This window comes from Pinus tabuliformis, chromosome X, assembly GCF_031772625.1.
Source record: "Pinus tabuliformis cultivar Carrire ecotype Pingquan chromosome X, CPIR1, whole genome shotgun sequence".
Lineage (NCBI taxonomy): Eukaryota > Viridiplantae > Streptophyta > Pinopsida > Pinales > Pinaceae > Pinus > Pinus tabuliformis.
The window spans coordinates 897,082,928-897,101,643 of NC_142308.1; the positions used below are offsets into that span (position 1 = coordinate 897,082,928).

Genomic DNA, 18,716 nt, shown 5'->3' on the forward strand with positions numbered 1-18,716 from the left:
GCAAGAGCATGCTGATATATGTGAACTCAGTCGGAGGTTAGCCCCTCAAAGTGGTACTGAGGTAACCATGGTAAAACTACTAAAATTTCCGTCTTCTGCTCTGAAAGTTGGTATACAAGACTATGAAAATAAATAGGGAAAAATAAGACTTCAAATCACAATGACTTTAACCACTGAAGTTGGTATACAAGACTATGAAAATAAATAGGGAGAAATAAGACTTCAAATCACAATGACTTTAACCAGTTAATAAATAGGGAAAAATAAGACTTCAAATCACAATGACTTTAACCAGTTACCCCCTGCTATTAGACTATTGTTCACTAAGATGAGATAAGAAAGGAACATAACATATTTTTGCACCCAACAAAACACCTTATCCAGAAGATCATAATTTAAAATAGGGAGAAATAAGACTTCAAATCACAATGACTTTAACCAGTTAATAAATAGGGAAAAATAAGACTTCAAATCACAATGACTTTAACCAGTTACCCCCTGCTATTAGACTGTTGTTCACTAAGATGAGATAAGAAAGGAACATAACATATTTTTGCACCCAACAAAACACCTTATCCAGGAGATCATAATTTACTGCCCGCAGTTAGATTATTTTGATTGTTCACTACGATGAGATAACAAAGGAACATTACATATTTTGCACCCAACAAAACACCTTATCCAGGAGATCATAATTTACTGCCCGCAGTAAGATTATTTTAATTGTTCACTAAGATGAGATAAGAAAAGGAACATAACATATTTTTGCACCCAACAAAACACCTTATCCAGGAGATCATAATTTACTGCCCGTAGTTAGATTATTTTGATTGTTCACTAAAACGAGATAAGAAAGGAACATAACATATTTTTGCACCCAACAAAACACCTTATCCAGGAGATCATAATTTACTGCCCGCAGTTAGATTATTTTGATCCTTCATGCTTACAAGGTGAATCAATAGCAAGGTTATAACAGAAACTACATCGAGATGGTTTCAAGGGCCCTCTTCTAAATACAACTGTTTTGTACACCAAGAAAATTGCCATAAAACTAAACACAGTGATGTAATATTCAATCTATAGAATAAACTATCCACAAAATCTGGCAGGATATATTGAAAGCTATATACTCCCATCTTTCAGAAGGAAAACAAATTTTGGCTGCATTGTTTGCCACCTGCTAGACAAGCTTCTGCAGAGAGATAAATGTTCGAAAGATGTTTTATAAACAAGTAGTCTCCAGCCCATTCAATTAAACAGCATGAAGACTAGATTACTTTGACTTAAATATTGCATGACCTACTAGTTTATTTGATGTCTGAAAGCACTATGGGTTTCCCCAAATGTTGGTCTTAATTAGACTGCTTAGCTTTTTTCCAAGAGATCATAAATAACAACTTCGATGCCAGCAAGGGATAAAAAATGTCAAGACCAAGCATGAAAGATTCTCAATATTGTCGTTAAGATCAAGCATTTATAATAGAAAAGAATAATCAAATCATGTACTCATTAAGGAACTGACATATCAAGCATGATCTCTTTGTAGTATTGTACAATTTCAAACTGTATGTCCCATAGATTAGCCAGTCCCAAGAAAGTTGGTTAGAGGCAAACAGAAAGAGACCAGTAAGGTAGATAAGTTTTCCAGTCTAGCTTGAAAGTAGCAATTCAGATTTTCTGTCTGATGGCTACCTGTCGACAAACCTTTAGTCATGTTGACAAATTTTAACAAATATTATAAAGGAACTATTGTTGCAGGGCATAACTTGATAAGCTAAGATAGATTCTCTTTTTGTGTAGCCAATATAAATGGCTTTCATACAAGGGAAGTCCCTTCTCTACGCACCTAAACTCTTGAGCACATACAGAGTATTTCAATGAAAAGCAATAACCATGACTTTACCCAAGCATGATGACCAGTTCAATTGGTTTGGTAAAGAACTTGATTTCCTCAATGGCAACATTACCAAAGGAACTAATCCCATGGTCTGTAGAGAAAAAAAAATAGTAAAGAAAGTGAAAAGGAATCAATACATTGAGTCAAAACTGGGGACATACCACCCTAATTCACTGACTATTCTGTCCAATCTCTCTTCCTGACTTTTAGGGTTTCCAAACGCAGTTGTAAATGGATATACATAAATAACTTTCCTGGCCAGAGATCTATATGTCACTGTATCTTTTTTCACCAAGAATTCCATTACATCCCGACCGAATGATCCATCCACTTCTGCTTGCAGATATTGACCTGAAAGATAACAAGCGGCATTTCAAAGTAACCAGTCAGTCTTTATGGCAATAACAGGGCAAGTTTCCATCTATATGATACAAGTGCACGCAAAATGAGGGGAAACTAAGCAACTGGTTTTATCACCTATAGTTAGTAAGTTACATGCTAATCATTCTTTTGGAGAAGGAATGGAATAAATCAAATACAACTAAAATCAATAACCTTCTTGTTTAATCCTAACTAAGAGTGCTCCTAATCTAGGAAACAGAACACGTCCTCCTAGCCCTGTGTCATGTGTCCATGTATCAAAGTTCAAACACATAATTCCAGACTGTCAGACATGCATTAGACAAATGTACTGTGCCAAGAGACATGTCCAACATTCTGTCATAGCGTACCCCAACAAGTCAAACACTCAGTCATCAAATGTTCCAACATGTTGGATACTCTGGAATCAAGGCACTGAAAAAAAAAATATAAATTCACAAAAATTTAAAAAGTGTGCAGAATGCAGATGTGTTCAGATGTGTCAATAAATGTGTTTCAATATGTGATTGATTTAGTTCTATTTTCTATATGTTCGAAAATATCACATCTTTATATCTACATTTCATCTCTGTAATTTTAATATTTTTTATCATAAATATTATGTGTGTATATATGTTCCCCCCTATCACATCTCAGGGGGCTCTATGTGTTCTCTCATGTTGTAATTTGGAAGGTCTGCCTGTCCCATGTCAGACACCCATATCCATGAATCTGAGTGTCCCAGCGTCATATGACTTAGGTTTTGAGGGGTCTACATGTCCTTGTTGGACACCCATATCTACATGTCTTAAGTGTCCCTGTGTCATGTGACTTATTTCCTCATGTTACATGAAAAGATAAACAAAATGAAGAATAAATAAAAATAAAATAAAAACGACACAAAAAAAAGACTCTAAAGACTTAAGTGAAATGAAACTTGAAAAGATGCCCCCATCCAAAATCCTATCCCTTGAAAAAAGGGCTTCGGGCAAGGGGAGGCTAAGGCCCAAGGATCAATGAAGTGGCTAGAAAGAAACATTGAATCCAATGTTTTACAACTCGGACTCCGACTCCGACTCGGCCGAGGATCGACTCCGACTCCGACTCCGACTCGGTAATGACTCGGCCGGCTCGATTTCAATGACTCGGTCGTTGTAAAAAATACATTAAATATTTATTTTTTTTATAAAAAAACATAATTTTAAATATTTTAAACATAATTTTAAAGATTTTCATTCAAGTTTCCAAACACACAACATTATAATATACATGGAAGACAACATACTGGGTCCAACACTGCATCTTGCACTTCTTCCCATCCTCCAGATCTTCCCGCTTGTCGTTCTTTTGGTCATTTTAGAAGACTGCTCCTAGGGCTACCAAAACTGCCCTAACTCTGACAAATCAACTGTTCTTGTCACTTTGCTTTGGGCTTTCAGATTTTCCCATCTTGTCAGTAATCTGGTTGCTCCAGAATGTTGTTCCTAGAGCACATCAACAACCCACTGATCTGCACTTTTTCTGCTCCAAAAGTCAATTCATGAGGTACTGCACAAAGCCCATCTATTGCAGACTTCATTGAACTACGACATCAAACCATTCCTTACGCAGTCCACTGATCTATGGCTTAATGACCAACCTATTCAACTCTGATTTGTCAAGTATTGTACTTCAGGGCGCACATAAGATAGCCCTCACAACACATCAAATCATAGTCCTTAAGGCTTATATAACTAGCCCACTAACTGTCCCTCTGCCACTCCAAATTGACGGTCCTTAGGGCACAATGAATGCAATTGCCAATTTCTTCAATGGTCAGGTCTTCAATAAGACTAGAAAGTCCTCTTGGATATGTAACACGCTTCCTTGTCATCATTTTGCTGCCAAACCCTAGGTAGGCCTTGCAATCCCACTAATATGAAAGAGACAAAGAGCATATAGACAAGAAACTAACCAAGACCATCAATCAAGGAGGAAAGACCACAAACCCTACTTAACTTTACCAAAAAACAGCAAAAAAGTGAATTTAATTCATAAAATACGCTGCCCAGCCGTGCTTTTAATGACTCGGCCGAGTCAATACAGACCCGGCCGGGTTGACCGAGTCAGCTATGACTCGGCCGAGTCATTGGATGACTCGGCCGAGTCATTGGGTGACTCGGCCGAGTCATAGCTGACTCGGTCAGCCGAGCCGGGTTGCTGGCCGGGTCAGTGTTTTGGGGTTTGACTTGGTCCGAAACGGCCGTTTCGGTTTCAACTCGGCCGAGTTGTAAAACAGAGATTGAATCCCAAAGGACCAGCAAACTAATCTCGTTGCAATACTAGAGAAAGATGATCAAAGGAATCATCCTATGAGCAGTCTCAACTCCCACAAGTTAAGGCCAAGGAAGAAGGACAACAGCTAGTGTTAGCTTTTGGGGTTACCCTAAAGTGTTTACACCATGCTTGAGGGTGCTTCATGAGATGTGGGGTTCATGGTGCATCGACTACCCTTGATTGTACCGTGATTGACATCCACAGTAGAGATAACTTACTCATGGATTGTTATACCTTGACTTGATTTTTATGTGGTGTAATTTCTTAAGAGGTTGGCGACCTATGTGGCTTGATAACATTTTTCATGGGACATGCACATGGAGGTTGGTTGCTTTCTTGGGAAGACCACCCATTTGGAGGAGGAGCATTGAGCATCTAGGAGGAGGCTGTTGAGCCCCACATAATATGAGGACACTTGGTTGCTTGCATTGAAGCTTGTGTTTGACTTGAAGACACTTGGGTTGACAAGAGTTCATGTAGGTGTGGTGGACTCGAAGATACACATGGCTTAGAAGGAAGCATTGGAACATTAAAGACCTTTGTGTTGAAAAGTGTAACTAGGTTCGGTCTTCATAATGACATGTAATTGTATTTTTATGTAAAGAGATGAAAAGAAGAAAAATAAAATTATTGTAATGATTGCATCATAGGTTTCATGAGCAAAAGATTTTATTTTTGAGTCATTGTAAAGAGTCATTCTTGAATATGTAAAAGTCATCCTCCAAGACCTTGTCACTATGTCACTAGCCCTCATAATGTCAGCCTACAACAAAGCGATGGATCTAGAAGATGAAGTCGACTTCCCTCCAAGAGATCATGTCGGCCTAGAGGTCATGAACAAGCTTGTATATATACCCATACTCGACCTCATTTGGATACAACGAATTCGGTGAAGCAAGTCGAAAAGGAAGTGCGAAATACACTCTAGAAGAAGCCTCCATATCAACGCAGCAAAGAGGAAAAATAGCGAAGGTCATCAAGTAGTGTTTTTGGGTTAGTTTGTTTTCCTACATGCAAAGATAGCAAAACCGAAGGTATCCAAAAGAAGTCGAAGGAATTGTTGGGACTAGGGCCTCACTAAGAGAAGTCGAGTCAAGAAGTCTCTCTCTTAGAGACTATAAAGGAAGCGAAGACAAGCTAGGGTTTCTGTGGTGGGTTGGCAAGCCTACAAGAAGAGACTGAGGTTCTAAGGAAGCCGAGATCAAGAAGGGAAGAAGTCGAGCACAAGAAGAGAAAGGAAGCTGAGAAGAAGAGCATCGTTGAAGAAGAGGTTAGTGACAAGGATCTTGGGAGGACACTAGAGTCAAGGGTCTTTGTCATAGTCTTGGTATTCGTCAATTGAAGATCTATAAGAAGAATTTCTGATTGGGTTTTCCTCTCAAAGAGTGAGAGGTTTTGGCCATGGCTGAAAAGCCTACACACTATGTCTCTTGTCTTCTATTGTTCATTTGGTAATTGTCTTTATGAAAGGAACACAACAATAACATAATGAAAAGAAGATCATAATTCAAGAAGTAAAAGTATATCACAAGCAATTATCAAGAAGAGAAATCTCCTAACTTATGATGCCCTAGATTTCTCAACATGGTATCAAAGCTTAGGTGCTAAAGTCAAGAAGAGGCATATAATCAAGAAGACACACAAGAATCAAGTTTCAAAGAAGGATCAAAGCGAGTCAAAGGACACCAAGCAAGAGATCAAGACCTTCATCATACTGAAACCCTAGATCGAAGAATATACTCTAGCAAGAAGTCTTGAAATCATATTCAAGAGGGAAACAGGAAGAAAGACCAAAACCCTAGAAGTATTTCTCAGATCATCGTTCTTCAAGGTCGAAGGTAGACTAGAACATTCAAGAAGGATCGTGAAGCAAGCTCTCTCTCATCTTCAAGGAGTAGTCCTCTATCAACATCAAGATTAAGGAAGAAGCAAGCAGCAAATACTCAAGTAAGTTTATGACTTCATCTGATACTATCAAAATGTCTTTTTGCAAGGAAAGCAACAAATTGGTTGGGGCTGCAAACTTCCTTGCATGGAAGAAAAGAACAAACCTAAATCTCATTGAGAATGAAGTCATGGACCACATCAAAGGGTCAATAACTCAACCTCCCAAAGAAGATACTCAAGCACATGCTAGATTCATGAAGGGAGAAGTGAGAGCCCAGAGGATTCTCATAGAATCCATCAAAGACTCTCTCATCCCATATGTATCAAAACTAGACACTGCAAAAGCTATATATGACAAATTGGTAGAGTTATTTTCCGTAAGTACTGTTGGAGAAGTAATCTCTCTAAGGCAAGAACTCTACAAATTGAAGATCTCAAGGGAAGAAGGAATAGCCTCATATTTTATGAGGATTTCTAAAATAAGAGATCAACTTCAAGATCTGGGTGAAATAATGTCTGACAAAGAAATGACCACTGTAGTACTGAATGCACTACCGGAAGAATGGAGCAACTTCACTTCAAGTATCTATGGGAAGAAAGAAGCCATTCCTTTTCAAGATCTATGGTCATTGTGTAAGATTTAAGAAACTAGACTAAAGGCAAAGTCGGATGTATGAACAAATGAGTAGAATCAAGTGTATGTTGTTATGTCAAGAAGAAAAGGAAAGTTTGGAAAATCTCGTCCTCAAAAGAAGAAGAAGAACATGGCTAAAGTACAATGCTATGGATGTCAATAATATGGGCACTATCGAAGAGATTGTCCTAAGCTTAAAAGGGACAATAACAAGAGAAATAAGGAAGAAGCCCATATTACCGAAGAAGTAGAAGAGCCTGAGACAAAGAAGCCTAAGAAGGAGGAAGTGAAAGATCTCTACTATGACTAAGAGAATCTCCTTCACTAAAAGGTACTCTTATGTTGTATTATAGATAGGAATCTTTGAAAATAAGATAGGAGGCACCATATTAGAGAATGGCATCATGGTAGAAGCATTAGAAGTAAGAGCTCGTGACATATGTAATAGGATGTCTGGAACAAAACCTATGGAAGTCAACTATGTAGGATATAGCTCTTGGTAAACCTCATTAGAAGCTCAAGTGATACTTATGAAGAAGGAAGAAGTCATCTAGAAAAAGGGTTATCATACATCTATCAAAAGGTAACATCTGCAGGATAAGATATGCAAGATCCTCAAGATTCTCTGATGGAATCTTCATTGTAAGATTCACCGATCAAGAGGAAAAGTAAGTGGTTCTTCAAGAATTCCAATCTTGTGGAATTCATAGAATGATGGTATGATAACATGACAGTGAAGCAGATCAAGGGAATGAAGTCCCTTCATTCAAAGGAAACTGCTGCAGGAAGTCTGGATGATCCAAGAGAAAGATAAGGTATGTATGCTCACTATTGTCGCACAAAGTGTCTAGGCACCGCGACAACGCTCAAAGTAAGGGCTGTCACTCTAATCCTTACTCACTCCGTTTAGACTCTCTCCTAGACAAGTCAAGGGGGGTAGTCCCTAAGGTGAATGGATGAGGATAACCTGTGGAACACAGGCTCTAGGAGATTTTAAGGATGAACAACTTGATGAATTTAAAGCGAGTCTCGGTCAATTGAGATAGATAGATTGAAATAAGATACAAACACAAGATAAAAATGACTACAAACCAGTGCCTTTATATTTGAATTAACCAAAGACTAAATAAGAACAAGTCACCCAAAGCAATTTGTAATGTAGCAATGCAACGATTATGGACAATTATTTGTAAAATACTCAAAAATTTAACATGCAGGATAATCTAGCAAAATTATCTTTCTCCAACAGTCAATATGATGTTTAAACATTTATCGCACCTTGACAATAGAGAAATCACAAAAATGCATTTAATCACCAAACAACACCAAGGAACTTTAAATTATAATTTTAATTATTCCTTAGGCAGTAACCTTAATGTGATAAACGAAGAAGTAAAACAAATCAAAGGGTTAATAAATTAAAATTTTAATGGGCCATGGGCCACATTAAAATATTTAATGTGAAAGCGCAAGTCTTTTAATTTATTTCATTCTGAATTCCAAAGTTACTAAAAATTCAAAACAAAAAAATCTTAATTTTTAAATTTTTTAAATTTTTATGTTTTAATGTTTTTCCAAATGAAAATAAAAAATAAAAAGTACAAGTAAAAAAAAAATTAAATCAAAATCAAAAATTAAATAAAAAATAAAAAAAAAGATCGAAATTTTTAAAAAAATGAATCTAACGTAAGGCAAAGAATGAAAATTAAAAAGGAAAGTCAAATGTGTTGAAATCTGTCAGGCCAGGAGTAACTCCAGACTTGGCAGAAAAACTGATTCGTTTATTTCATTAGGTAGCTATTGTTATATACATGAATGTGACTAATCAGTTCATCTTCTTGATGACTGTTCACATTCCAAATTCACCCAATCGCAGAGGATTAGGTGTCAACATTCCCCCCCTTAATCTGAAGGGATGTTGGTGAGTCCAAGCATCGTTCTGAATCTTTCAAGCTTTTCTCTTCAAAGCGCTTTGGTGAAGATGTCTGCAATTTGCTCATTTGTGGAACAATGACGGAGATGGATTGTTTTGGCCTCAACATGATGTCGGATCAGATGATATTTAGTATTGATGTGCTTTGTACGATCATGGAACTTTGGGTTCTTGGCCAACTTTATTGCAGAGGTGTTATCAATCATGAGTGGGGTTGATTGTACTTGTTTTACCTGCAAATCTTCAAGAATTTTCCTGAGCCACACAATTTCTTTCGTTGCTTCAACTGCTGCCACGTATTCTGCTTCAGTTGTGGAATCTGCTGGAACTGATTGTTTGCGTGATCTCCAGGAGACAGCTCCTGATCCAAGACTCATAGCATATCCTGAAGTAGATACCCCAGTTTCTTTGTCTCCATTGAAGTCTGAATCAGAGTATCCAATCAAGCTAAAGTCGTCCACCTGTGTATACTTGATTCCAAGGTCTTGAGTTCCCTTCAAGTACCTTAGAACTCTTTTTGCAGCAGACCAATGTCCCTCACAAGGCTTTTGCATGAACCTGGAGAGGATTCCAACAGTAAATGAAATGTCTGGTCTGGTAGTAGTGAGGTAGATGAGACTTCCTACAAGCTGTCTATACTTTGTTGCATCCTCAAATTCCTTTCCTTCAATAGATGTGAGCTTTAAGTTTTGTTCCATTGGAGTAGAAAGAGGATTGCACTCTGTCATGCCAAATCTGTTTAACAAATCTCCAATGTATTTCTTTTGAGAAAGAAATATGGATTTTGGATGTTGGGTTACTTCAATGCCAAGATAGTAATGAACATAGCCCAAATTAGTCATTTCAAAACTTTTCCCTAATTCCTTCTTTATGGATGCAATGTAGCTTTCATTGTTCCCTGTCATTAAAAGATCATCTACATATACCACAAGATACACAATTGTTTTGCCAACTTTCTTGACAAATAAAGTTGCATCATCAAGATCAAAATGATTGAAGTTGAGTTTCAGAAGATGCTCAGTTAGTTTTTCATACCAGGCTCGTGGTGCTTGTTTGAGGCCATACAAGGACTTCACAAGTTTGCATACTTTATGTTCATGTCCTTTCACAGCAAATCCTTCAGGCTGGGACATAAAAACATTTTCTTTTAGATCTCCATTCAAGAAGGCAGTTTTTACATCCATTTGATGGACTTTCCAACCGTTCTGAGCTGCTAGTGCAAAGAGTGTCCGGATGGTGGCCCATTTTGCTGTGGGGGCAAAAGTTTCCTCATAATCGACCCCTTCCTTTTGTGCAAAACCTTTTGCCACAAGCCTAGCTTTGTGCTCGTCAAGTGAGCCATCAGCTTTGTACTTGTTCTTGTAGACCCACTTGCAGCCAATTGGTTTGGTTCCAAATGGAGGATCAACCAGCTTCCAAGTGCCGTTCTTTATGAGGGCATCATACTCCTTTTGCATTGCTTCTTTCCATTCATCATGAGAAGCAGCTTCTTTAAAGGAAGTTGATTCAAAATCTGTAGACAAGTTCAATTCACAATCATAAGAAACATCCATATCAACAAGTGAATTAGAGTCATCTACATCACCTCCATTTTGTCGGTTTGAATTTTTGGTTCCTGTTTTTCCAATTTCATCAGGATGAACACTTTCAAGTGTCTTTGTCAGCCACTTTGGGGGACCTTTCTGAGATGGTCTAGGCTGCTCTGTTGATTGAGTTGGGACTAAATCAAGATTGAGTCTCCCAATTCTATCAATTACATCACTTAAAGCATCATCCGTTGTTGGAGTTTCATGCAGGGGAGATTGTTCTTCAGAAGAAGATTCCACATGTTGATCTAGTATAGGAATCCCCCCTTCAAGATGTGGAATCTGGTTATCAAATTCTTGAAATGATTTTGTTTTTGAGAATCTATCCAAGCGATCAAGTTGCCGCTCAACAACATTGTCAGATTTGGATGATTCCAGAAAAATGACATCTCTAGATACAACAAACTTTTTATTTACTTCATCATAGAGGCGGTATGCTTTAGAGGTGTTTGAATACCCCAGGAAGATACATTTACGACTTCTAGCACCAAGTTTGTTTCTATGTACCTTTGGTATCAAAGCATAATAGGTGGAACCAAAAATCCTGAGATGTTTTACCGAAGGAACATGTCCATACCACAATTCATAAGGAGTCTTGTTTCTTATAGCACTAGATGGACATCTATTCTTTATATATGCAGCACATAGAACAGCATCAGCCCAAAACATTATCTTTACATTTTTGAAGAAATGCAAGGATCGTACCATATTCAAAATTGTTCTATTCATTCTTTCTGCTACACCATTTTGTTGGGGATTATAAGGTAGAGTTGTTTGATGTTTGATCCCATGTTGGCGAAGATAGTTTTCAAATTCATTTGATGTATATTCTTTTCCATTATCAGTGCGAATAGACCCAATATGAGATTGTGCATCATTTTCAATCCATTTATGAAAATTCTTGAATGTTTGAAAAGCATCAAATTTGTTCTTCAATAAATAAACCCAACACATTCTGGTGTAATCATCAATAAATGTCATGATATATTTATTTCCATTTGCAGAAGGAACAGGCATTGGACCACATAAATCTGAATGAATGAGTTCAAGCTTCCTATGTGCTCTTGAATGTGAATCATGAAAAGACTGTTTGCTATGCTTTCCTAGAATGCAAGCATCACATTGCTCATGTTTCCTAGGAATTGTAGGCAAACCAGCAACACCATTTTTCTTCAATAAGCGGAGACTGTCATAGTTTAAATGTCCAAATCTAGCATGCCATAATAAACTTGATGGAAGTGTACCTTCTTCATGATGAGAAACATATGAGAAATGTTGTGCATGAGCAGAGGTTCCTTGCAGTTTGAGACGCCTTTCTTCTTCTATTCCCCTCATGACAAGTGAGTGGTCAGATGCTTTTCTTACCTCAAGCTTGCCATCAAACATATGAATGGAGTGACCTTGCTGGCGGATGTGGACCAAGGACAGCAAGTTTCTCTTGAGCTGTGGGAGATATAGAACATGATCCAGAAGAAAGTCTGGAAGACCAGGCAGTTTAAGCCTGATTGTGCCAAGCCCTGATGGCTTGATTTTTCACTGATCTGCAAAGTATACTGCTCCATCAACATTGTCAGTGAAATCTTCAAAAAAATCTTTCCTATGAGTCATATGACAGGTTGCTCCTGAATCAAGCAACCAATCATTTTTCGAAGAAGCAAGTGAAGCATTAAACAAATCTTCATTTACTCCAATGTTACATTGTGCCTCAATATAGTGAGCGGATTCAGGCGCTTTACCTTTGTCTGTATCATCAGTTTTACCTTTCTGCTGGTTTCTTTTATGCTCAATTTTGTCCCATGGTAGCTTGCATGTAGAAGCATCATGTGATCCATTTCGTTTGCAGCGAATGCAATGCAGATCTGCTTTTTCTCCTTGAGAATGTCTGCCCCCTGCCTCTGAAGTATCTTCCTCTTCCTCTTCGTCCACCTCTTCCTCTTGTAGAATCTTGAGCAGGATGCTTTTCTTTATGAGCAAGGCAAACAGTCTCTTCAGAAGATTCAAGGACTGTCTTCTTTCCAAAGGCTTTCTCTCTTTCAGCAAACATTTTCACAAGAGAGTCAAAGGTTATATCTTTAAGATTTCCATTTGCTTGTAAAGACTCAAGATAATTGGAGTAAGTAGGATAGAGTGCCTTGAGAAAAGCAATAAGAGGGATATCCAACTCAACCTTAGTGGATTTGATATCATGCATTATGGATTTTACTTCAGATGCAAGAGCAAGAGGATCATTATTTTTCAGTTCAAGAGTGAAGAGTTTAATCATGAGCTGAACAACTTCAAGTGCAGAATGTGAGTCATAGAGTTCTTTGAGCTTTTGTAAAGCTTCAAAGGCAGTTGAATATGATGAAATATGGTGACTTACTTCTTCATTTACAGATGCTGCGATTAATGCATATGCTTTGCTGTTCTTGTTATCCCAAATGACGAGCTCTTTGTCTGATGTAGGCTGTACTGGGTCATTGTCTCCTTCTTCGACACACACTCCCTTCCACAACTCATTGAAGATGAGGGTGTGTTTTATCATCCGGGACCATTCAGAATAGTTCTCCTTGCCAGTGAGAACTATTCCTACCATAGAGATGATTGAATGCATTCTGTAAAAAAAAACTTCTGCTGATAGAAAAATACTTCTGCTAGGAAAATGTGCTTCAAAAATAATACAACCTTATTCTTCCTTCTTGAATTAATATACAAAGATCAAACTATATTCTATGCATATAGAATATCACCAAATTTTTTTATTTTTTTTTTTCCACAATCTGGTTGCAATTCAAGAAAAATAGTATCAACTGCTTAAAGCGAATCAGAAATCTGATGCAAATCAGAATTTGCCAAACACTTGGACATAAATATAAATCCCTATGCTCGAATCCTATTCTTTATACTTTGACTGCATACTTTCTCATTGGAAAATACATCTCTTTCTTTTTCTGTCTTTCAGTCTTCAATGATGCCTAATGCTTGGTAAGGGTGGCCTAATAGCACGAGTCTTTTGAGGCACAAATCAAAAAGGCAGGTACTTCCCTTTTTTTTTATACCAGCTAAACTTATGTGAAAACAATGTTATATATACCAGGAACAGCGTATATATTACACATATGAAACAACGTATATATGGAGGGAGCAGCGTATATGAAACAGCGTATATATGATATCCAAAGCAGCGTATATATGAAGCAGCGTTTACCAAGAATTTCATACAAGGATTGAACCTAGAGCATTGTGAATGGAGAGAGGCCGACTAGCGTGGAGAGAGCAACAGCATATGGATAGAATATTCAACAGCGTTTATGGAGAGAGCAGCATGATATACCAGCGTATGGAGGGTGCGTTGTTATACCAGCGTGAAGAGAGTTCTTCAGAGCAGTGTGATATCAAGATAATCGGAGCAGTGTGATATACATTTCTGCACAGGTTAGGCTTAATGCATATACAGTAAACAGAAAAACAAAGAGATCAATGCTAAAGCATTGGGTATTCGATGGGTATGCAAAGCGTTATCACGCAGAGGGCATTAAGGCCGTTGAGGCAGAAGAAATCGGCCTCCTCATGGAGCTCGCGCAGGAGCCAGACGTCCTGCAGCCACACGGTGCCGCTGCGTAGATAATTCAAGACGTGAACGAACCTCTCACCGTCTCTGTCGATTCTGACGACGGAATTCTTGCTATCCTTATCATCTTTGGGCAAATGGCGGAGCACCAGGGCAGCGAGCATGGAATCTTTATCCGCGCAAAGAGTCTGCCGCGAGGTTTCGAACATTCACGCAGCCTCCTTCCATCATTCACGCAGCCTCATCAAACGTTCAGGCGTTAACCAACGGATGCACAATAGCAGGCCGATGCGTTATGGCAGAGTATGGGACAGAGGAGTTACAAGGCACGCCAAAAAAGGAACCTGGGACCTGTGCTCTGATACCATGTCAGGCCAGGAGTAACTCTAGACTTGGCAGAAAGACTGATTCGTTTATTTCATTAGGTAGCTATTGTTATATACATGAATGTGACTGATCAGTTCATCTTCTTAATGACTGTTCACATTCCAAATTCACCCAATCGCAGAGGATTGGGTGTCAACAAAATCGAAACTAACCGTAACCAAAACAATAAAAACCAAATCTAACCTAACTCATATGCATACATAATATACAAGTGAAAATAAAAAGGTCGAAATGTTTGCTTTGTGCGTGTTGTGTGTATGCAGGTCGACGAAGATGAGGGTAGCGACGGCAGAGGAGAGGAGATGCAACGAGAGGAGGCCGAGGAAGCTGTGGGATGGATGCAGGAGGAGAAGAGTTGCAAGTTAAGGGTGCAGGTTCGACGGAGTACGCGGACAGCAGAAGAAAAGGACGCAGAGATGGCTACGGACAGGTTTAGCAGCGGTGGCTTGAAGGAGAAAAACGCAGGTTTGCGTGGAAGGGAGAAGGCAATACGAAGACGGAGAGGAGGACGAGCTGGAGCAGCAGAACGGAGGATTTTCGAAGGGTTTGCAGTGGCGGATGGAGGAGAGGGTTGTGGCTGGTAGAGAAAAAGAGGCAGAGAGCAGCGGAAATGGCAGCAGAGAGGAGGGTTTGGGCAGAGGATAAAGAAATCCGAAATTTCCAGAAAACCCCAAGATGTAGACAATAAAAACAAATTCGAAATTTTCTAGAGGGGAAAAATGCAGCAGACAGAAAGGAAAATGGTGGCCCAATAAAACCCTTAAAAATTTCCCATAAATTTATAATTAAGTTGATATATTCTGCTTCAGATTTATCAGTGAAACCCCTGTAAAATTACTTTTAGATTTAAAAATTTTCAAACCCTTGGACCGCAAAAAGGCTGGATAATATCCCTGCAAAAATGATTTTGAGGCCAGATCTTACCCTCCAAGGCCTAGATCTGGCTTCAAATCAAACTTCACCTTCAGATCTGCAACCTGTACTTGAAAACAAAACACCCAGAACCTAGATATACAAAAAATAAATAAAACCCCAGAAACCCAAGTCAAAAAACCCAAAAAAATTTACAGATCTATGCACAGGAATGGCAAATCTATCAGATTTGAGGAGTGTGAGTCCAACTCTGCTCCCAGATCTGATAATCTAAGGCTCTCAACAGCCAGATTTATCAATTTCGTACATAAAAATTAAATTTTTAAATTTTAAAGGAGGTGCTTAGCTCAAAACCCTTCATATATCACACATAAAAATCTTATGATAAACCCGCGATTAAATTTAGCTGGGCTCTTCAGAAAACACGGATCAAGAGTTGGTTGGTCCAACTAAAAACTTCCCCTAATGCCCAAGGATCTAAAAATCAAGACTTTCCTGCAAAACTCAATTCAGCCATCAAAATAGAGCGAGAAAATAATAATAAAATTCAGATAAATAGAGATACCTGCTATTACATTCAAAATTTAAATTATCACTTAAACCCCAGCAACTGAGCAAGATACATGTACTCAAATCACTCTTCAGAAGCTATCATCAATGGCTAAAAAAAAAAATTACGCATGAAACGACACATCTTACAGTATTTCCATGAAGAGTAACACTGGCGAAAATTAACCCCAAAGTCTTTCTTTATTATTCAGAAAAAGATTACATGAGCTTTTCACTTAGCACACGACTCAAAGATCGGATGGATCAACTGACAAATGACTTCCTATTTAAAGATAAATCCTCCAACGGCTAGTTCGAGTGATCCTCGTCAAAGCAATCTCGACCGTTGATGAGGATTAAAATTTCTTTTAATCTCATCCGTCGAAATATTAAATTCTTGAGGAAATTCGAATTTTTCAATTAAATGCATTTTAATTAACTCAAAAATAAAAAAATTGAGTTAATTTCCTCAAAATTTGACTTTGACTTAACCCCCAGGGACCAAAGGCTTAAAATTTAGCAAAATAATTAATTTACCTTAGTCCTGATACCTTTTAAAATTTGAATTTTAAGGACCAACGAATTTTGCCTTTGCGGAATTTAAATTTACCTAGGACCTAGAATTAATTAAATTTCTAGGTTAGGATTTTAATTACTTTCTGGCCAGAAAATTTTATTAATTAGCCTATGAGGGGATAATTTATTTTTCCAACCCTCAAGACACTTTACATCATAATTTTCATATTTTTTTACATCATAAGGGGAAAAACCCATTTGTAATAGACCCTCACAAACTACCAATTTCTGCAACACAAATATAATCCAACAGACCAAGCAATTTGTAATAAAATAACCTAACCAAATAGTTAGGATTATTCCCAAATCACTTTTACATAGACTCGATCTAGAACACTAGGACTCACCTAAGGTCCCAGTGACAAAATACACTCCGGCTTTGGGGTGAAACTGAAGGAAAACTCTGTCGACCATCCGAGAATGGATCGGTGAGACAAAAAATCTCCCAAGATGTAGATCGTCACCAGAAAAGTAGGTTTACCTAGGCAATTACATACATGACACAGCTCTGCTGAGATTATTTACATCATATACATGCAGAATGGGTTTACATTATAACATGATGATCATAGTTGGACGGCACGGACACATTGATCAGGCGCTATCCCTTTTGCGAAAAAAGGGGGTGTACTGCTATGGGTCGTTGACACATAGTGGTCAACACTCACATTTGATATTATGGAAGTCATGTCATATGGTTCCAGACAACAGGGATCACTGAGCCATGATCAAAGAAAGGGTCTTCTCCTTCAAAGGGATGCAAGAATGCATGGTTCACATATTTGATTAGATGAAATCAACATAATATGTCCTCATATGGAGTATGAGGTAGTTGACCACAACTGAGGAACTTTGAAGCTCCTAGGAATGAAATATGTGAAGAAAGGAAGGAAGAAATCATATAGGAAGTCAACATTCGAAAGACCAAGAAGACTTGACTATGATATCTCCCAAAAAGATATGGAGACTCTAATGGAAGTCTAGAAAAAGATGGAGACCCTTGACAATACATATCTTCAGGAGATGGGTAAACTTATATGCAAGATGTTGATGCCTACAGGAAGATGTCATGATGAAAGACCATCACAAAGGTAATTATGATTTAAATGTTCATTATTGATGAACTAATATCTGGTTGGGCTTATGCAGGACTACCAAAGGAAAGAACTATGAATGTCTTCTATGAAGAACCATGTAGAAGATGCAAGAACCTTCCGAACAGAAAAACATGATGAAGGTAGCATAACATGAAGCAATGCCTGATGGAGATTGATGGATCACTTTCTGATGAAAGAAATTATGACATGGCTAACTCATGGATAAAAGTGATGGATGGCATGTGCCCTGTGAAGAAGTCCCAAAAGATAAAGACTCCGTGACAAAGAAATTCATGGCATCGAAGGAAGGAGTTCTTCAAGCTACTGGTTGTCCCATCATCTCCACCAGAGGAGTTGTTGTAGGTCCCTATTTTTAGAGGGAGCCTAGAAAGTTTATTACTTGGAAGAAAGTTGGAAATTCCCAAGCCAAGAAGGGGCTTAGGTACATTCCTTGTGTAGGAATGAGTAAATTCCTTAATTGGAATAGATATGTCCTCCCTAATTGAGAGGGAGAGATAGACACATGATTCTAGTCTTCACTTGGGAAGACAGAATGAGAGGATTGGGTAATCATTTGGCATCTGATACTCTTTGAGGATGAGATAGGGCATCCAAGATAAGAGTAATCGTGGAGGACCGATATTCTTTGAGGAATGGGAATCCAAAATAAGAATAGTCCTATTGGAACGCACCCTGAGAACCCGGGTAGGGTATGTTCCGAGAGAGACAATGATGAGACTGTCTATAAATCATTGGTCTCACCAGCATTGAGCTCAGATCTTGTGGAGAGATAGAGTTGTTAGTCAAGGCCTTGTTATGTGACAATGTTGGTTGATATGATGCTAAACAAATGGGTTACCAATCCGATTCTTCTTATGAGAAATTTTTCAAATGGAGAATGACCAAGTACTATTATGAATACCTCCCTAGTTAAGAGGGGGTGCTGAAAAGTGTAACTAGGTTCGGTCTTCATAATGACATGTAATTGTATTTTTATGTAAAGAGACGAAAAGAAGAAAAATAAAATTATTGTAATGCTTGCATCTTGAGTTTCATGAGCAAGAGATT

At 38.2% G+C, this 18,716-nt stretch overlaps 1 protein-coding gene across 1 annotated transcript in view; it reads right to left on the reverse strand.

The window, feature by feature from the left end:
• Positions 1-1,493: 1,493 nt before the first annotated feature.
• The window catches only part of LOC149142575 (thylakoid lumenal 17.9 kDa protein, chloroplastic-like), a 77,884-nt gene continuing 60,661 nt past the window's right edge, over positions 1,494-18,716 (reverse strand). Inside the window, exon 4 of the mRNA XM_089449435.1 lies at positions 1,494-2,251. Within this exon, the coding sequence (XP_089305561.1) occupies positions 2,031-2,251 (221 nt within the window). The 3' untranslated portion in view covers positions 1,494-2,030. The remainder of the gene's footprint in view (positions 2,252-18,716) is intronic.